The sequence below is a fragment of the Sorghum bicolor genome, chromosome 2, assembly GCF_000003195.3.
Source record: "Sorghum bicolor cultivar BTx623 chromosome 2, Sorghum_bicolor_NCBIv3, whole genome shotgun sequence".
NCBI classification, from domain to species: Eukaryota; Viridiplantae; Streptophyta; class Magnoliopsida; order Poales; family Poaceae; genus Sorghum; species Sorghum bicolor.
In genome coordinates this window covers 49,747,528-49,769,062 of record NC_012871.2, presented here as the reverse complement: position 1 = coordinate 49,769,062, position 21,535 = coordinate 49,747,528, and the positions used below count along the sequence as shown (strand labels likewise).

Genomic DNA, 21,535 nt, shown 5'->3' with positions numbered 1-21,535 from the left:
CACAACTGCCATATCTTGGCTTGGGCTAGATACGACAACGGAGCGGCCAGGTAGACACATCTGAAAACGAGATGGAAAACAAAAAGATAAGTGCTCGACGGATTAGTGTCAATCAGGCAGCAGAGAGATCGCTGGTGCTGGCCCTAGGAGACTGTGTGGCATGAGCTTCCTATGCATGACTTGCTGACCATCAGCAGAACCATGATGCCAAGAGGAACAAGTCCTGTTGTCCATAAGATCGGCCCATCCGTTCCTTATTACTAGACTATCCATGTAACTCTCCATCCAAACCCGATGAGAGAACACTAATATTTCCTAGCCACGGTGATCGACGGGTCCATCTCTGCGATCGTGGGATCCTGGAGGTGATCGACGGCAGGCCTCTCGACGCCACCAAGCTCCGGCGAGTCCTCGATGGGGAATGGCCCCTCCGCTGTTAGCGCCATCGGTTCGGATGGCACTACGGAGAATCACGGCAAAGGAACCTCATCTCTCTGAACTTGGCGCGGTATCGGGAAGATTTTGGGCCCCAGACTACGACTCGGAGTGCGAGGATTTGGGAGATGCGGACGTCCCTGCATGGCGCCCAGACGCCGGATCGCTGCAGCAACAAGAATCGGCTTCTTCCATCGACGTGGCTCGCCCGTCGTTTCCTAAGCAATCATCTGCCGGGGGTTCTCTGACGGGCTCCGATGTGCCACCCGCGGCTTTGCCTCTGCGGCCACCGCATGCTCCAGGGAAGAAGGCGTGGCACGGGCCTCTCCCTCCGCCAAGGATCACGCCGGCAAATACATTTGGTGACTACATCCTGCCGGCATTGGAGGCCGACGATCGACGACGGCGCCGCCATCCAGGCGCTGTCCAACACCGGGGACCTCGCGTCCAGGATCCGAAAGTCTCGGGATTTCAAAAATTGGATCAGCGAACCGGTCACTTGCATCGGGTCTCGACCAGGCTCGTGGCTCTGCAGAACTCGACCTGGGCAGTGGGCCAACAGGTCGAGCAGTCCCACGGGGTGCGGCTCTTTGGCCCTAAACGTCGACTAGTCAGGCCGATTCTCTGTCACACCGCCGCTGCGCTGCACCCATCTCCAAAACCTCGCAATCCGACGCCGCCGGCAATTTTGCGAGGACCGACGAGGCGCCTCGTCAAACCGTTCATCGACGCTGCCCCACCGAGATCATACCAGGACGTGCTGATGGCGGGTGGCTTCGGTGGGAGGAAGTGGAATCGGGATGCCACCATCAGCGGTGCCCCTTCTAATCGTCGTCGTGGTCGCGGCCAAGCTCCGGCTGCTGGTCACGAGGAGCGTGATCGCGGGCAACGGGGACGTGGCGGTCTTGCCACGGCCGGGAGCACGAGTCGCGGCGGTCCTCATCCTGCTGGTGGTGCTGGCACTGAGGGACGTGGGCGCGGCCGCGGTAACTCAAGACCGCCGCCCAACCTTGCTGTCCAGAGCGATGATGGCCAGCAGACGGCCGGGGGTGCGGCAACTATTGATGATACCCAAGACAAGAAGAGGAAGCGCAGGGACCAGACAGTGAAGCGGGACTGTGTCATCTGCACTGAGGAACACTTTACCAACCAATGTCCACTGCTTCGGGGTCCCAAGCCAACGGTCGCCTATTGCGGCGCTGCTGAGGATGGGATGGGTTTCTTTCAGATCCAGTCAGCAAGGAACAGCCAAATTGTGGACACCTTTCAAGCATCCGAAGCTGCCCTCATTACTGTGGAAGCAGGTGATGTGTCCGCTCAATTGCTGCAAGCGGAACTGGCTAGAATGATTCCGGTGCGCTGGGATTGGGAGGTGCAAAGGATAGGGGGCAAATCTTTTGTTGTCCCTTTTCCAAGCAAGGAAGAACTGGAGCGTATGATAGCTATTCGTACCATTACCACAAAAAACAAAGAGGGCATTCTGGTTTTTGAAGAATTTGTGGATGATGTCCAACCCATCAAATTGTTGGACCAAGTCTGGGTGACCGTGACAAGAGTTCCAAGGGCACTACGCTCTTTCCTTCCTCTGTGGGCTGTTGGGTCCATCATTGGGGCGACTCAAAAAGTGGATATGGCGCATCTTCAGGAAACTGGGCAGGTTCGCATCCAGGTGGCGGTGATGGATATTAAAAAAAATCCCTAAGCTAGCTGATGTCTGTGCGGGCACCGGCATTTACCGTCTTTACTTCCAGCTGGAAGAGGCTCCACAGGGGAAGACTGTTAATCCAGAGGACGACGATCTGTTAGGAGACAGTGAAGATGACCTGCCAGACAGGGAACGCGAGATGGAAGATGCGGGTGCTCCCCCACACCCGTCCACTGAAAATACAATTGAAAAATCACAGCGACCCTCATCTCATAATTTGCCCCCCCAGCAGCAAGCCTCTTTGGTGCATGAGGCTATTGACTTGGCATGTGAACAATTGCTGCAGGAGATCAGCACCAAAGTCATGCTTGATGCGGATGATCGGTCTGCACGGAAGTCCTACTCCCCTCTGACGGATGAAGAATTGGCCAATTATAATATGCTAGTGAATTCTTCTAACAATTTTTTTGCGCCCACTATTTTTGCACAAGCGGCGGAGGTCCCTGTGGGAGGCGCGGAGGAGGACGCTGATCTGCTCATCGCGGCGCTGGGGGGATCCACATCCACCCTAGCCCACCAGCCCGCGATGGCAGCTGACCTGCAGGGCCAGGCGGTTGGGAAATCTTCCCTACCCATGCTGGTCGATGACACAACGCTGCTACCACTTCCCGCTCCCCAGGACGCGGTGCGGGCTGAGCTGGTGGACTGCACCGAGGAGGACGCCACCGAGTCGTCGGGCTATGGGGGATCGAAACGACTCATACCCCCCGCCCCGTGAGGGACAGGACCAGCCAGGCATGGCGAATGGGGTTCGCCCAAAACCGTGCTGGCCACTGACCGGCTGTGCCAGGTTGCTGTCAGCGCCCCCTCCGACCAGCAGCGCCAGGACACGGTCCAGGCCGAGGGCTGGTCGGGCGCAGAAGGCGCTGCGACTGCTGTCGCTCCTGCCCCGGACGTACCAGAGGCGCTGGTGGGCGCCGATGACGCAGCTGCTGTGGGGGGCGATGCCGCTGCTGCTGTAATCTCGCCGCTCACCACTGATGCTTCCCCACCGGGCAGTGCCACCACCTCTCCGACTGCCACGACGCTTGCAGTTCCGGCTGCACCCAAAAAAGAGCTGCGCCGGAGCATCAGGATCGCAGCGCTTGCAGTTCCGGCTGCACCCAAAAAAGAGCTGCGCCAGAGCATCAGGACCGCAGCGGTGGCGGACGTACACACCCTACACAAGGCCGAATGGTTGGCGGCAAAGAAGAACCTCGACCCAGGTAATTCTTTCTCTAACTTCCCAGATTCGAAAGTTATCTCAAACCTTGGTAGGGTAGGCATCAACCTGGAGGTGGATAGGTTAGTTCTTTGTGCTAAGCAGAAAAAGAACATGACCAAAAATAAATATTGTGGCTTGCACAATGATGCTGAGCAGGAAGACCGAATTGAGGCAGTTCTCAGCCACGCGTGTGGTAATCTAAATGAGGATATGCTAGACACGGAGAATGATCAAATCATAGATCTCTCTCCTCTCCGTCGAAAGAAAAAATTTAATAACGCCAAGAATAGTGGCAAGGGCAAACTTCCCAAAAAGCCTAAGACTCCTAAAATTATTCTAAAATGAAAGGAGTATTCTGGAATAGCAGAGGTCTTGCAGACTTGGCTAAACACAGATTCTTGGCGGATTTTATTGCTCTATCCGAGACTGGACGGGACTCTTTCCCGGATCATGTCCTCAAAAATCTGGAGGGCATGATTTTATTTGGCACACCATGGCACCTCACGGTAGGTCAGGGGGTATTTTGCTAGGTGTGGACCTGAAGGTTTTTTATATTGGAGCCATCGACGAGGGTGACTTTTATGTAAAATTCACCCTCAGATGTAAATCAGATGACTTCAAATTCATACTATACACTGTATATGGGCCAGCTCAAATCCAAAACAAGAGTGCCTTCCTAGTTGAGCTCGCAAACACTTGTTCTAAAGAAACTCTTCCATATATAGTAGGAGGGGATTTTAATTTAATGCGTACTCCAGAGGACAAGAGTTCAGGGGATTTTGACGCTAAATGGCCTAATCTTTTCAATGCTGTCATAGAATCTCTAGATCTTAAGGAGATTGTCATGTCAGGCCGCTATTTTATATGGGCGGGGCCGGGGGATAATCCAACTTTTGAGACATTAGATAGAGTCCTAGTCAGCACTGAATGGGAAAATCAATACCCGTTGACGACAATCGAACCTAGGGACAGGAATATCTCCGACCACACTCCCCTTGTGCTTAACACCGGATCATCGACCCACCACACCAATAACCGTCCTTTCAAATTTGAAAGGGGATGGCTACTTCGTGAGGGTTTCTATGATATGATTGCACATAACTGGCTTTCTCCATGTGCTGGGGGCACTTCGTTGGAACGTTGGCAGTTCAAGATCCGCAGGCTCAGACAATATCTAAGAGGCTGGGCTAAACACACCGCGGGGTCTTACAAAAAAGAAAAAAAGACTCTGCTAGCTCTATTAGATGGTATTGATAAGAAAGCTGAGATCACTCAGTTATCTGATCAAGAGATTAATCTTAAACACTATTTAAAAGAGCGTTTAGTTAGTCTTTTGAGAGAAGAAGAACTAAAATGGTATGAGCGTGCCAAAGTTAAAACGCTACTGGAGGGTGATGCTAACACCAGGTTCTTTCACCTAGTGGCCAATGGGAAACACCGTAACCAACATATCTACAAACTTGAGAATGATCAAGGTACTATAGTTGGGGACGTTAGCCTTAAAAGCCACATTACAAATTATTATAAGAATCTTTTTGGGCAACCTGAACATTCTGAGATCACACTTATGGAACATCTAATCTCAGATATTCCACAAGTATCCCCGGATGAAAATGATATCCTAATTAGTCCGTTCACCGAATCTGAGGTAAGGGATGCAGTCTTCCAAATGGAGCATAATAAAGCTCCTGGCCCAGATGGATTCCCTGCGGAATTCTATCAGGTGTTTTGGGATATCATCAAAGAGGATCTTTTACGACTCTTTGCAGATCTCCATAGGGAAGCGCTTGATCTATACAGCTTGAATTTTGGAATAATTACCTTAATTCCAAAAATTGAAAATGAAACAAAAATTCAGCAATATAGACCAATTTGTGTCCTCAATGTGAGTTTCAAAATTTTCACCAAAGTGGGCACGAATAGGCTTAATATGGTGGCCAAAACAGTGGTAAGCCCAACGCAGACTGCCTTCATGACAGGCAGGAATATCATGGAAGGAGTAGTAATTTTACACGAAACCATCCATGAGTTACATACCAAAAAAAGAGATGGGATTATTTTCAAAATTGACTTCAAGAAGGCTTACGATAAAGTAAAGTGGTCTTTCTTACAGCAAACCTTACGTATGAAAGGCTTCTCCCCCAAGTGGTGTAGATGGGTTGAAAGCATGGTTTCCGGGGGAAGTGTGGGGATCAAAGTCAATGATGATGTTGGCCCATACTTCCAAACTAAACGCGGACTCAGACAGGGCGATCCCATGTCTCCCATCCTATTTAACATCATTGTTGATATGTTAGCTCTTCTCATTAACAGAGCAAAAGCCGATGGTCAAATAACAGGAGTTATTCCCCACCTTATTGATGATGGTCTATCAATACTACAATATGCAGATGACACCATTATCTTTATTGACCATGACCCAGAACAGGCAAAAAATCTAAAACTTTTGCTATGTGCTTTCGAACAATTATCTGGGCTTAGGATCAATTTCCATAAGAGTGAAATTTTCTGCTATGGGGCAGCTAAAGAGATGGAACTTTATTATACTAATCTCTTTGGCTGCCACGCAGGGGAATATCCATTCCGTTATCTAGGGATCCCAATGCACCATAGACAGCTCCTGAACTCTGAATGGAGAAAGGTTGAAGAACGTTTTCAGCAGAAATTATCTTGCTGGAAAGCAAAAAACTTGTCTTATGGAGGAAGATTAGTCCTCCTTAACTCAGTCTTAAGCAGTCTATCCATGTTTATGATGTCTTTCTTTGAGATTCCTAAAGGAGTACTCAAAAACCTCGATCATTTCAGATCAAGATTTTTCTGGCAAGGCTCTACAAATGAACATAAATATAGACTTGTCAAATGGGACATTATTTGTCGTCCAAAGGACCAGGGAGGACTAGGTATCCTGGATTTACAACTGCAAAATAAGTGCTTACTGGCAAAGTGGTTGGTTAATCTACTAAACACGGAGGGCATTTGGCAGTCCCTTTTAACAAACAAATACCTGAATTCGAAATCACTTACTCAAGTGACAGCTAAACCCCATGATTCGCATTTTTGGAGAGGCCTCATGCGCATCAAAGATGAGGTACTTGCCAAAGGTTCCTTTGATATTAAAGATGGGACCAATACGCGTTTCTGGAAGGATACATGGGTAGGTGATAAGCCTCTAAAAGTTACATACCCTTCTCTTTATAATATAGTGCGCGACCGTCACGCAACTGTCTCGAAGGTGATGTCCGCTTGTCCCCTAAATATCTCTTTTCGTAGGGCACTGGTGGGTAATAAACTTCTAGATTGGCTTAATTTTGTAGCAAAAGTCTCTAATGTGGAATTGGTGGATGGCTCCGATTATTTTAAATGGAACTTGACTACATCCGGATTATTTTCTGTCCGCTCGTTGTATCTCCATCTTATGGATACACAAACACCATTCCTCCATAAGAAACTTTGGAAAATTAAAATTCCTCTGAAGATCAAAATTTTTCTATGGTTTCTTCAAAAAGGAGTTGTCCTAACCAAGGATAACCTCGCCAAGAGAAACTGGAAAGGGAGTCAGAAATGTACGTGTTGTAACATGAATGAGACTATCCAACACTTATTCATCGAATGTCCCTTATCCAAAACAATCTGGAGGATAATTTTCTTTGCTACTAATTTAACCCCGCCTAGATCTATTGGCCACATGTTTGGTACTTGGCTCCATAATCAGCATAAGGAGCTTAGAAATTTGATCTGGGGTGTCTGCTATATGCTGGGCTATTTGGAGATGCCGGAATGATGTTATTTTTAACAAACTCAAAACTAACTCTATGTTATTTTCAGGGGAGCATTCTGGCTTCGCTTCTGGGCCCCACTGCAGCGTGATGAGCAAGCTAAAGACATCCTCTCGGTGTTAAGCAAGAAATTGGAGACAATTGCTTTACACGTATCTAATCAAGGATGGAAACATTTTTATTGTTTGCTTTAGTTCCATGGTCATTTGTTTCGACCATGTTTGCTCTATCTTTTTTCGAAGACGTTGTAATAATTGGCTGTGTACATCCCCGGACGTAGAGGCCGGATATTTATATCCCTTATCTAAAAAGAAAGAGGAACAAGTCCTCAAGGAATCGTCGATGGATGCTGCGATTTAGGCAACCAGGGTGTCACACCGCAAAATTTATATTTTTTGGGTTGTGAATAGTTTACACTAAATAAAGATAATGATTTTATAGTTTCTAAAATTTCTAAGCTCTAATTAGGCTTTTTAGTAATTTAAAACTACACAAAATGTGAATTTTAAATAACTTTTATAATTTAATTTGAAATGGTGTTGCATTCATGCTAATTGCATTTCGTGTTATGGGTGCAAATGATTTCGAAATACGTTAGAGCGACGTTTCTTTGTCTTCAGGAATTTTTTTGACTTTTCTATAATTAAATTCCTTTCCCCTTGAGCTTAATCCTTTTTCTCTATCATCTCAACAATCTTTTCATGAGCTCAAACTCTTTTAATTGAGTTTCTTACCTTTCAATCTACCTCCAAGATTTTTATGGGCATTTTTTTGAGCTCCGAGCTATTTTTTGTGGCTAAAACAGTAATTCTAGATTTTTTGGAATTATTTTTAGTCATGGAATTTATTAAATCCCAAAATTCTTCAAAACCCTAATTTTTCAACCGACCCAAACCGTGCATATAAATACATGCCGATGTTCTCCTTCTCACTTTGATCGGAAAGTACAAACCATATCTCGAGTCGCCCTCTTGCCCTAGATCTAACGTCGAAGTTCCACCAACAAACTTTTCCGGTGAAAGTTCAGTGAGCTTTTTCAGCCCACTTCGATGTCTTCTGCAGATTTCGAGACCACCATGAGATTTCTCTCTTCGTCCTCTACACTGTCATGCCTTTTGTTTTGCGAATCCATTACCGTTTCATCGTTTCTCATCCCTTCCTTTTCAACTCTGACGAGCTCCTCCAATGCTAGCCCTTGTTCTTATTTTACGGTCAACTCGGCCATGGCTGCACCCCTGCGCACCCCGCGGCGCCCTTGCCCTTGTGCACCATGTGCTGCCCCTCCCTCTCCTTGGGCCTCGCCTCCGTGCTGAAGAAGATAGACTATTTTCCAAATAAAATATTTTTTCAAAATTGCAGATTAGTCCCTAGTATTTTGAAGGCCATAACTTCTTTGTTTTAACTTTGTTTTCAGCAGTTTTTGCGCTCACGCGATCATAGAAACAAGGCCTATGCGTAAGTCACCTTTTCATAAGTTGTTTACCATGTTTGTTGTACTGCTTTTATTTATTTGTATATGTTTGCTTGTATGTCTGTGCGACCGAAGGTTGTCGCGATGGAAGGAAAGGTGTTTGTGAATCCTAAAGACCAAGTGTCTGAGTTGTATGTGTTTCCAAGCCTAAGGCAAGTGTCCTTGACCGTCTTGCACCTATTTTATTTTACTTTGAGTTAGAGTAGTTAGACCATTAGTTGCATACAGAGTCTATATTTGAATCCTATGATTAGGGTTTACTAGAACTTGTTATATATATCATCCTTGAAACCCAGTTTGGATGGGTAGGAGTGAATGCTTAGCTTTGCAGTCATGAGTTGGGAAGAGTTCAATATAATTTTCACTAATGATCTATGCAACTTTTATATGGGTTGGTAATCCGTTGGTGGTAGCAACATGGTGAGTAGGCAAATCTGGCAGGATGGACCGTTTGGTTGATGTTGGTTTATGCCATGGTATGGCAGTTGATGTTGGTGGTTTGGGTTTGTGCTCATACCTATTTGGATTCTAAGGGCCGGTTCATGGACAAGTAACCTGGCTTAATCGCGCATCCATGAGGTCAATATGGTATGACTTAGCTAAATAATTAGTTTGCTCCAAGTTATGCTACGTCGGGTTGGTTTTTGTGGCACAAGAGGGGGCTTCTGTAGTGGTGTTGGTACCCATTGTTAGCTGTAGAAACCTTAGTGAATGTGTAGAACAAGCTTGGAGGAACTTTGTAAAGGCCTTGTAGTGTGACCCCACTAAGCATCTAGGTAGTGTGAAGCGTGATGGAGAGAACATGGCTCGTGGTGAAAGTGTGCAATCTCTGCAAAGTGTAAAACTGATATATTAGTCGTGCTCACGGATAAGAGCGGCCTGGACTTCTTCTTGATTAGATGGCTCTCTGGTTACTGGTTTTGGTGGTTTCCTTGGTAAGGGAATTGGCGGTTCACTTGAGAGGCTTGGATGGAATCCCCAAGTGTCAATTGGTTTGGATGGAATCCAATTGTCGGTTTGCTTGGATGGAATCCAAGTGTTGGTTGGCTCGGATAGAAAATTCGAGTGTTGGTTTGGTTCTCTGAGGAGAAGGCAAAATTCAACTTAGTAAATACTCCCTCCGTTCCAAATTATAAGTCATTCCAAGAATCTTGGAGAGTCAAAGCATTTTTATGTTTGACCAAAAATATAGAGAGAAATATAAAGATTTATGTCATAAAATAGGTACACTATGAAAATATAACTAACAAAGAATCTAATGATACTTGGTTGGTACCAAAAATGTTATTATTTTGCTATATAAATTTGGTCAAACTTGAAAAACTTTGACTCTCCAAAATTCTTGGAATGACTTATAATTTGGGACGGAGGGAGTAGGTGCTAAGGATTTAAGGAAAATAGGATGTGATGCTTAAGCGCTTGTGTCAAAACTTGTAAGCCTGTCCTTGTGTTGGCCCTCATATCATACTTTTCCTACACTTGAGGAGTACATTTCGATGTACTCATCCTTCTCTTTATTTCCCTGCTACCCCACCCCGCTGTTTAGACTAGCGGAGTGTCTCTTGAAGATGGTGTTTTGTGAAGACGGTGTTGACGCTAGGTTGGTGTACCCCCGGTCGGTTGTCTACGGGGATGGAGACCCTGCTCTGCTGGAACTCTGATGTAATTTTACATTGATGAATGGGAAACTCAAATGAGAGTGACTTCAAGTGGAAGAAAAAGGATCTTGAGAAACTCCAAACAAAAAGATTAGAATAGGAAAAGCAAAAGTTTGATTATAGGAAAAGACAGAGGCGAAACAAAGACAGATAAACGATTTACTAAACGCTTTTTAAAAATTTAACTCACTTGTAACACCAAGCAACAAGCAAACATCACATCATCCAAACGCTTGTCAAAATTAGAAAACTTCAATAATTCACATTTTTCCTATAGCTAGATTTACGCTAGCTCAAACTAAACTTGGTAAAATTTTCCCAAATATTAAAACCTCTCATTTTTAGTGGACAAATTCAGCGTCCTGACATCCACCGACGCATGGAGGTTTCTGAAACGTGTGCTTGATTCATGATGATAATGCTAAACTGGGCATTGGTTACTTGCTGTTGCTGCTGGAATTATTATGAAATAAATATGAGTTTGGATTTGCAAAATGGTGGAATGAAGTGATTGCTGAACCAACCATATATAATAAGATGATATGTGGGGGCATTCTAACATGTGGTGCCGTTGTCTCCGTTTGAGTGGAGGACAAATAAATGAGGAAATAAGAAGGCCAATGGAAATCTTGTGTCAAAATTTAAGGAGCAGCAGCTGAAAACGTGTCCAAATGTGGTATGCACCAGAGTATACAGAATGGACACGGAATTGTATTCACCACAGGAACACCAGCCTGTGTGGCGGGCTGCCGGCCACATGGACGCATGCCCATCAAAACTAACTTGCATGCTCGATCATTTCATTCCCCTCCTCATCTCTCTTGCTTCCGCCATTGCTATCTAGCTTTGGCTGACCATGAAACCTCATCATCTGCATTTTAGGTCCCTAATTTCTTCCTATGCTACTGTGCGACCCCAAAGAAGGAGAGAACTGAAACTGCTGTCAACGCCTGATTATTTCTCCTCCTGTTTTAACACCCCTCAGATCAGCTGTTATCATTCAGGTCATCTCCGGCTAGTCTCATCCCCAGGGCCCTGCAAGCGAGCACCATCAGCAATTGCTGGTTGCCATTCATATCCCACCAGCAGCAGCCATGGCGGCCGTGACAAGAACGCTATTGGAAACAAGGAAAAGAGCAAGAGGAGGAAGAGGAAGCAAACAGCAACCAAACAAGGTGTGCTGTCACCACCATCAGAGGAGGAATTGTCGACTAGGATGGTGAATAATCTGTACCAGAGTGGTGACCCCCTTGGGCGAAAGGAACTGGGCCAACGCGTGGTCCAATGGCTGAAGCAGGGCATGCACCTGATGGCCTCCAAATTCGCTTCCTCAGATCAGTCAGAGACACAAGATAATGATCCATTGTGTTTTCATGGCCATATGGGGTTTGTGATGCAGGCACAGGCATACCTTTCTGCCACTGCCATGCCCAGGGGACAGGAAGCTCTGTGCCTCAAGGCCTCTACGCACTACCCCACGCTCTTTGACAACTTTCAGAGAGAGCTTCGTGATGTCCTGCTGCAGCAGCAAGAAGAGGGCCTTGTTACCGACTGGCGCTCTACGCGTTCGTGGATGCTTATGAAAGAAATGGCTAGATCAGCTGAGCATCGGACAGCCGCACGCAGACCTACAGCTCCTGTTATGCACAAGCACACTACACTTGGCATAAGCCTGGACAGGACAAGGCTGATGCAGGCTAAAATAGATGAGTTTGTTCAGAAGATGACCGGCCTTCTTCAACTAGAACGAGATGCAGAACTGGATGTAACCCAGACCACCCAGGATGAGTTGATGAGTGCCAGTTCAATGATGGATGGAAAGTCAAAGAAGCCAGTGGAGTATTTGGTAACTCATGGTCAGGCCCAAGAGGAGTGTGACACCATTTGCAATTTGAAAGTTATCAGTAGTTCAACTGGTATGTTTTTTACTCAGTTTTAATTTTTAGTGACACCATTTGAAAGTTCTGTACCTTTATACATGGTTGTTAATAAGAGTCTTAATTGGCATTTGGTCAGTGACTCATGTTTCCATTGGTGCAGGATTAACTGGTCAACATCTAGTCTTATTTAGAGTCGAGGGAAGCCAAAAACTTCCACCAACCAGACTCTCTCCTGGAGACATGGTTTGTGTGAGAACGTGCAACAGCCAGGGCGAGGTTGCCACTACTTCTTGCATGGAAGCCTTTGTCCATAATCTCGGTGAGGATGGATGCAGCATCACAGTGGCATTGAAATCACGACGCAGTGATCCTACCTTCTCCAAGTTTCTTGGGAAAATTGCGCGGATTGATCGCATACAGGCTCTAGCAGATGCAGTGACATACGAGGTACTGCAATTTTAGACATGCTTCTATATTGCCTTTGCTCGGTAAATCTCTTTAATTTGAATAGTCAGCAAACCGTTTTTTGTTGTTTGTCACAAATAATCCATATGATAGAGGCACCAAAATGATCTATTATTTTGAAGTCAAATTTCGGCACATAACACTGTTTCATGGATATTTATTGTTGATATTAAAAGTTAATATGAGTGTAGACCCTTAACCACCATCCAAGTTTTTAGGTACCAATGTCTTCTTATTTTGAAAAACGCCTTGTTTTCTTTTTTAAAAAAAATATTGTTGGAATAAAGTAATGCTATAATTGATTCATGTGTACCTAAGGTTCCAACATTCAATGCTGGAATGGATACCTTTCGGAAATATTTTGCATTTTATGTTAAGCATAATTCAATTCAGGTTGAAGTAGATATGGCATTATTTCCAATACTATCATGTTTTATATCATATCGAAACAAAATATTTTTTTGTGGGGCTTTGCTATTACCTCCTAATATTTATTTATTTAGTTTTAAATTTTGTAAAATATGATAAATGACTGTAAACCTTTTTGTTCATTTTGCTCAGAAGCCAATTTTCCATCTTTTTAAAAGCCAACTCAATAGCTGAGCTGTTTGTTTCAGCTTCTAGCTTTTGGTTGGCAGAAGCCAGAAAAAAAAACTAAAACAAACAGGCATTGCCTTTTTTTACATAAAAAGAATTATAACATATAACAATGTATACATTCTTGTTTTAGTGTCATATATATTGCCGGGCATCCTAGATGAAAAGGCCTCCGCCCATGTCTCAGTAATAAAAAACGAGACTAGTTCAGTTTACAGTGCATTTGAGTAGCAGCACAAACACTCCCACTAATTGGTAAGCCAGCAAAACCAGAAGAGGAAATGCTACTCAACACTAAAAAGGACAGATAACCTCCAGATCATGAAGAGTTGCACTCATCATCCTAACCAGAACTATGGAATACAATAGTTACAGAAACTAACAACACTAGAAAAATGCCATCAGTTAGAACACTCTGGTATTCCTTTCTTTCTTTTTGTTTCTAGTATTATCTGGGTTTGGTCTGTTATTTGGCTAATTTCTGTATCACTGGTAAACTAGTAGTCATATGTGGAGTGTATGCTGGTGAAGAACACACCTATTTATGCTCAATGTTTGACCAAGATTATCTGTGAGACATCTAACTATGCTTTGTTCTAATTTCTTTGTAGACCTTGAATACTATTTAATTAAGGAAATTTGTCTCTGATAAATCACACCGAGAATCCTATGTCTTAGATGATCTAAATTTTGAAAGATTATTTATCGAGATGTTCAACCCATTCACCTATGAATATTCTCTGCAGCGCAACTGTGAAGCACTGATGATTCTTCAGAAGAGAGGGTTACAGAAAAGAAATGCATCCATTGGGGTAGTAGCCACTCTGTTTGGAGACAAGGAAGATGTGATGAAGCTGGAGGGAAATAATCTGATGGATTGTGGTGGATCAGAAGTACCTGATGATGGTTTGTTGGAGAGGCACAGCTACAGCTTTGATACCTCTCAGTCAAGGGCTCTTGCACTGGCCTTGGACAAGGAGAGGCCTGTCCTAGTTATCCAAGGGCCTCCTGGAACAGGCAAGACTCGTTTACTTAGCTATCTTATCACGTGTGTTGCGCGCCGGGGTGAACGTGTTCTCGTGACAGCTCCAAGCAACGCAGCGATTGATAACATAGTGGAGAGTTTATCAAGAAGTGGACTGAAAATTGTACGAGTTGGAAATCCTTCTAGGATATCTCCATCTGTCACTTCAATGTCCTTGGGAGAGATCGTTACCAAGAGGCTTGAAAAATTCACCCAAGAGTTTGAGAGGAAAAAATATGCCTTGAGAAAGGACTTGAAGCGTTGCATACAGGACGACGATTCTTTAGCTTCAGGTATTCGTCAACGATTGAAAAAGCTCGGCAAGGACTATAAGAAGGAGGAGAAGGAAGCAATCAGGGAGGTTCTGTCAAATGCTGAGGTGGTGCTATCAACTAATACAGGGGCAGCCGACCCACTGATCAGGGGAATGGGTTGCTTTGACCTGGTAATTATAGATGAAGCTGGACAAGCAACTGAGCCCTCATGTTGGATCCCTATACTACAGGGAAAGCGTTGCATTCTTGCAGGTGATCACCGTCAGCTTGCACCAGTAATATTATCAAGAGAGGCTATGGAAGGTGGGCTAGGAATATCTTTGTTAGAAAGGGCTTCATCACTGCATGATGGACTGCTCACTACAACATTAACAACACAATACCGAATGCATGAATCTATAGCAAGTTGGGCATCAAAGGAGATGTATGATGGATTGCTCCAATCGTTCCCACCTGTTGCTTCTCGACTTCTTGTCGATTATCCATTTGTCAAGGTACCAATGCTCTATCCAAAGAATTTACCAGGGTGTAGCTTGTCACTTTTAGTCGATAAAAAAAATATTAAGCATGTTTATCCTGTCAAGGCTACACTTCTCACTGTAGATTTTTGTACCACCGTCCTATGCTACATGTTTACTTTCCATCTCGATAAGAAACAGTGAAGCCATGAATTCTGTGTTCTTTTTTAATGCTAATAATGTCATTACAAACAAATTTGCCTATAATCTATGTTGCGTAAAAAAAATCCATATCTCTTGCACATAAACATAGTTGTAGATGCAGTCCTGTATGGTAAATTATAGGGCCACAGTTTATTTCTACAGGGATTTAGTGTATTTGATTATCTGGTCAAAAGTAGTTTGTCTTATTTAATAGATCAATGAATATTCCACTTTTATTTGCTAATATTGTGTGCTACAAAGTTTTTAGAGAACATACCTTGGCATGTATTTCTTTAAGAAGTAGAGTGGTACAAAAATGACCAGACCAACATAGCTAGAGAGCTCAAACGACAAATATGGAAGATACACTTTAGTACTCGTAGAAGATGGATTCATTAGCATAGAAGGAGCACAGTCACGGTGGACCACAAGGTATAACCTGGACGGAGTTAGGATAAGCACAAGCCAATCAGCAACCCAGAAACTCCAAAGTTTGCAGCATCCTCCTGAGTTTTTTTTTAAGATAATGGAACAAAGTTCCAGCCTCAGCTGATTGTCATAATACAAGCCATAAGGCTCACACAAATGCAAAAAAAAAACAAAAAAAAAACAAAGTTCAGCCCAACTAGTGGCGCAGCAAACAAGAAACAAAACTAAGCAAGGCGACCACTTCAACACCATCCCACTAAACAAGCCATCTAGACAAGCGACACATGCCCCTTGAATGCATCTGGGCTCCAATTTTGGTTTTGAAATTTTGGTAGTTAACGAACACAAGTGCTTGTGAACAGTACAAGTTCCAGTTCACAGCTTGCCTCTTGGCCCATTCGGTCTTTTTACCCATCAAACATGTTGAGACCCAAGGTGACAACCCCGGCCCAGAGAGCAAGAACTTTGAAGATATTGTCGTTGCCTATCCATAATCTGAACCAAGATTTCACTCAAGGTCAAAGTCTAACTAGGCCAGTAGGAAGGCACCTCGACAATGCTTCTAAGGAAGAGACCTACATTGTGAGTGCTTCCGTGCTGACCACTAGTAAGGTAAAATGCTAGGTGAGACATTTGATCAGGACTTCCTACACCACCCAAAACAATGGGTAGGGAGCGAGGCCATAGCTGTATAGCATCATGTGCACACTGTCATCAAGTGTTGTTGTGCACAGCCTGGCCTCCACCCTATCGCACATGTACACCATCACGTTGCACACAGCTAAATAGGTTTGCTGCCGATGTGTCACTCATGCTACCATCACCCCCAGAGCTATTGCCAACCTTCCTATCTGCAACCACAGGAGCCACCAACATGCTGCCAGTGACTCCACATGGCAAATTGATGAGTAATGGAGTATATAGAATCCATCCACTCATGGCACGGATCTACCCTTCCCTCATGAAGATTTGGCCACCACCATGAGGGTAACTCGCAGTATCGCTAGCTCGCCACCCTCGGGTGGCACTAGTGTGCAGCCACTATCAAGCTAGGAAATAATGAATCTAGCTGCCCATGGCATGGTTTTGTATTCCTCATTTGTGGATCAAGCACTTCCATGCCACTCTGCTGTCAACATGTCATGGAGATCCACGCCACTAGTCTCATCAACAACACGTCGAACAAGTAGAATGGAAAAGGAGGAAAGCGGAGGAGAGGGGAGGAAGGAGACTTCATATGGACACTAATCGGTGCACACTAGGTGTTGTTGGTGGTGGTGGTGGTGGTGGTAGTAGTGGACGGGTCAGCCCTCTCCTGTTGAGACATGATGGATAGTTGGATGTCGTACGTCTATTTCACCCCCAAGTCCTCTTGTGCACGACGACACAAGAGTACATGTTATTTCCCCATTATACTAAAAGCTACTGCTTCCCATTGGTTTTATTGGGGTTGACATTGCATTGCCTCATCAAAACCCAGTCACTGGTTTCTGATTTATTACATACAACGTCTGTATTTCTCGTTTTTCCAATCTAAGCAATAAAATATATTTCACACAACAACAAGTGAAATAATAAATTCTGGTTTGACAAATATGTTGATTTCTAATCAGGACGACCGAATCTATGGAGCCTTCCGAATTACTGCTTTGAGTTCAATGAGAAATTTCAATAGTTATACTTCTTGTTCTGTTGGAGTTAATGTCTTTGTATATTTTCCATAAACCATTGCATTTTTTCTCTAGTAGTCCGTTAAATTCTTGAGTCAAATTTCTAGCCTAAGTGGTGATAAGTTACTTCTTATTTATTTCAGGCCACCTGGATGACTCAGTGTGCCTTGCTTTTACTTGATACTCGAAAGGAATATGGAAGTCTAAATATTGACTGTGAGGAGAGTTTAGACCTAGCTGGTACTGGTTCATTTTACAACAATGGTGAGGCGGATATAGTTGCACAACATGTTTTCAATCTCATACAATGTGGTATGTTCCTGCTTTCTTTAATCATGCTACTATGATCTTATGTGGTGAACTTGTCAGACCTTTTTGACTTTTTATGTCATTCTTGTTTACTTATCTGAAGTGGTTGACCCTCTGAGGGAACAACATAGTCCTAGATGAGAGGAAACAACAATCTAAAATCAAAAGTTAGGCATGTAAAACAGATAGCAAAGTTAACAAATAAGATTACCATCACATCAACATGAGAGAATTTGTCTTTATTATTACTTTAATAATATATTTATAATTCACAAGATGCAACATACAAGCATCCATATATATATAAGGACTTCTTTTGAATCTAAGCCATAAGTAACTGTCATGTTTTTTCTATCAAGAAAACATATAAGCCTTTATTTGATACGGTTTCATTTTATTTTTTGGCCGAACACACATGAGCCCACTAACTCCTAGTAACATTGAATTGCATGTGTGACATGTGTATGCGTTACTAGCTCCTTAAGCCCTTTCTATGTTCAACCAATACACCAATATCATGAGGCCAGTCTAGACCAGCGACTACTTGCAGAACTAGCAAAACCATCCAAGCCTTCCAATATATCGAGACTAGTCGTCACACATCAAGGTGCACCATGAGCTCTGGTCTATTTGCATCATGTAGGCCTGAGCCACCCTCATGTACCTCTAAATATCTAAAGATTATACTGATATGCTATAATACTATTGATAGTCCAAATTGCCAACCTCCATTAGTGAGTCACACACTCATGCATCGACAAGCATGCACACTATCCTCTAGCCCAAACATCCCACATGACATCCTTGACTAATATGACCTATGTTCCTCCTTGAACTTTTCTTGCTTCTCAGCACACTAAAAGCTTGAAAAGCGTATCTTATTTTTCTTTATTGCTTTTTAATTTGTTTCCTCAAAAACCAATGTTTCATCTTTTCAAAACCCAACTTAGTAGTTGAGCTAGTTGTTCTAGCTTCTGGCCTCCTAAATCTAGTTAGCAGACCTTAGTTCCTCCTAAATCTAAGTCTTTGTGCTATCATCAACCATGTCCAATCTCATGTAACACCTGCACATGAACAAACAAGCAACCATCATGAGCACAAGTCGATCCATGGCTTGACTCAAGTCAATCCACATAATACCTCACATGAGTGTGTTATGCTGCAATACCAAAACCATTACAGTAGCACAAGTCTCTCCAACCAGCTTGCTATCACGAAGTATATCTAAGTAACACATGCATATTACATATACCAAAGATTTCAATCACTTTACAATACCAATTTCATCCTAATTAAACTAATTTTCACCACATGATATCATAGTTCATTATCTTTGTGTATGCATTATGGGCCGATTGGAATTGTCTACTATGTGTACTAGTGTCACCTTATTGGTTATGTGAATGTTGAAGCTAATAATGCATTGAACTAATTTGTGAAGGAGTCCCTCCAACTTCAATTGTTGTTCAGTCCCCTTACATCGCACAAGTACAATTGTTACGGGGAAGACTAGAAGAATATCCAGTGGCTTCCAATGTTGAGGTTTCAACAATAGACAGCTTCCAGGGTCGGGAAGCAGATGCAGTTGTCATATCCATGGTAAGCTCTTTTGTTGGTGCCTTTTGTTTTTGTAATAAAGTGACAAAACAGTATATCAAGTTGACATACACACAACAACTATGTTAATGGGCCACTTCTTGAAATACTAAAAATGTTTTTATCCCTCACTTGTGTTAGGTTCGGTCAAACTCCTTGGGAGCAGTAGGGTTCCTTGGTGATATAAGGCGCATGAATGTAGCTATTACAAGGGCAAGGTCACATGTTGCAGTGGTGTGTGATACTTCTACTATTTGTAACAATGCTTTCCTAGCAAGGCTCCTTCGCCATATCCGGCAGCATGGTCAGGTTAGACATGTGGAACCCAGTTCCTTCGATGGGGGCTTTGATCTACCAGCCTTACCCTCAGGTTAGTTATGACTTGCCACGAAATGTGATGTACTAAATGTTGAGTCCCATAACATCATTGAAAAAAGTCCTTCCATGCCATCAAAATCTTCAAAAAAATCCTTCTAATAACAAAAATTATGTGTTTCCTTTATTGCTATCAATTTATGTCTTCTTTCCCTATAGGTGCCATTTAGAGTGATGCTATCACTCCCACCGTCAGGATTTAGGGGGGCTTCAGGAGGTGCTATGCGAGGGGCCCCTCATTCTCTCCGCTCGTCTACCATCTAGCATCTAGCCTTGTCCTGAGGCGATGATGAGGTCGTGGTTGTCGTCGTGGGGCTAGTCCAATGCTTGGGGTCATGATGCAAGCCACACCTGGGATGCAGTGGCTTGACTTAGGGAAACCATTAACCAGCTAGACTGCTATGTATCATCATGATATGGTTCATGCATGTTAACCAGTAAAAAAATTAGAGAAATAGAACAGAGAAGATTGAGAGTAGGATGAAGAAACAAACACATGAGCTATAGTAAGGACTCAGGATCACCAAGCAGCAGGAGATGCACACCAATGAACCAAAATTGTGGCTTGGTGGAAACAGACACTGTAGTTCCTCACAAAATTTTCAGTAGTAACTAGTAAATGTGACTACTAGACATGGTATGGCTCTGTAGTATTCAATAGATCTTTGTTAGTTTTTGTTAGTATTGACTAATGGGTGTAGAATAAGGGCATGTTTGGTAGAGCAACATCTTCAGCCGAAACACTTTCTTTTGTTAGTATTGACTAATGGGTGTAGGATAAGGGCCTTGATTGTGTTACACTGATCCAACGTCATTGCCTCCAAAATGCTAACTCCACCCATTTCCTACTATCACAACTATTATCTATTTCTTTTGTCCTTTCCTTTCTTTCTTTGGATAGAGTAATAGTTCAGTTGAATCAAAACCAGTCAAAAGCCCTCAACCAGATTCCATGATTCAACAAACTACTCAAATACCTTTTACCAGGTTATTGAATTGTAGCTAAAACAACCACAATCCAAATCAACAAAGAGCAACAAACTTTTATACCTTTGGTCATCCATGGTCCATCATCACTACGTTTAATTTTGAAACCTCAACTATCAAAATTGCCATATAATAGATGGCCTGAAATCGCATCACCACAAGTTTCTCAATTAAAAAAAGAAGAAAATGCAGTAGTGAAAAAGGTTAGCATTTTCACACTTCACCAGCAAAAGCATACAGACAATTTTCGAAGTCCTTAGAAACTTGGCTGATTTTTACTACCTTCAAATTAACCCCATAGATACATGGAAAGAGATCATCACGTTAAGTTCCTTGTACATTTATTCCAACTAGCAAGCCACATATAGCAATACTAACAACAAGTCTATATTAAGTGTACCAAATGAGTATTAAACTAGTCATTCTAGCTAGTAAGCCACACATATAACAATAGCGACAACAAGTCTATCTTAAGTGTACTAAATGAGTAGTAAACTAAGAATCTAGTTTCCCACCCACAGCGCTTGATGGTAGTAGTGCTGAGTTGGGGTGGCACGGATAAAGGTTAGCCAAACCGAAAAACTTTTGGGTCTGGATGCAGCACAATGGAACGATGACAACACATTTCACAGACTTTGCACACATTGTTATGTCCACATGGAGATATCTTCCGAATGCTAGGATGTGGAAGGTAAAAGTGGCTGGAGCATGTGTTGCAAATGGTATCAAGTGCAAGCAGCATATAGAGAAGAGGTAAGTGAATGACTGTGCTACGCAATGACACACACAAACAGAGAGGGGGTCATACACTTACCACTACGACATTTAGACCACCAAAGAGGGGAACCAAGATATTGTATGCTTCAGTAACGGGTTCATCTGAAAACACAAGACAAAAAATAATTTATGCCAAAGGCATGAAAAGAAATAGCAAAGACAATAATCAGGTTTATTTACATGTAAGGTAGTCTATAGAGACTGTAACAACGAGGAACAATTGTACCAATTCCTCTTGTT

The 21,535-nt window shown here is 43.3% G+C and overlaps 1 protein-coding gene across 1 annotated transcript; it reads left to right on the top strand.

Annotated features, from left to right (window-relative positions):
• Positions 11,016 to 20,382, top strand: LOC8064666 (DNA-binding protein SMUBP-2). The gene is made up of 7 exons (XM_002462102.2): positions 11,016 to 12,165; positions 12,290 to 12,576; positions 13,938 to 14,984; positions 17,395 to 17,563; positions 19,002 to 19,159; positions 19,298 to 19,526; positions 19,691 to 20,382. The coding sequence occupies exons 1-7, from the start codon at positions 11,106 to 11,108 to the stop codon at positions 19,699 to 19,701; spliced, it is 2,961 nt and encodes a 986-aa protein (XP_002462147.2). The 5' UTR covers positions 11,016 to 11,105; the 3' UTR covers positions 19,702 to 20,382.

What these genes read in the sequence shown, in the direction of transcription:
- LOC8064666 (XM_002462102.2), top strand. Translation starts at nt 11,106, where the DNA reads ATGAAACCTCATCATCTGCATTTTAGGTCCCTAATTTCTTCCTATGCT. An exon ending in TCGATTATCCATTTGTCAAG is followed by an intron (nt 14,985 to 17,394) that starts GTACCAATGCTC and finishes TATTTATTTCAG; the next exon opens with GCCACCTGGATGACTCAGTG. An exon ending in ATGCAGTTGTCATATCCATG is followed by an intron (nt 19,160 to 19,297) that starts GTAAGCTCTTTT and finishes CACTTGTGTTAG; the next exon opens with GTTCGGTCAAACTCCTTGGG.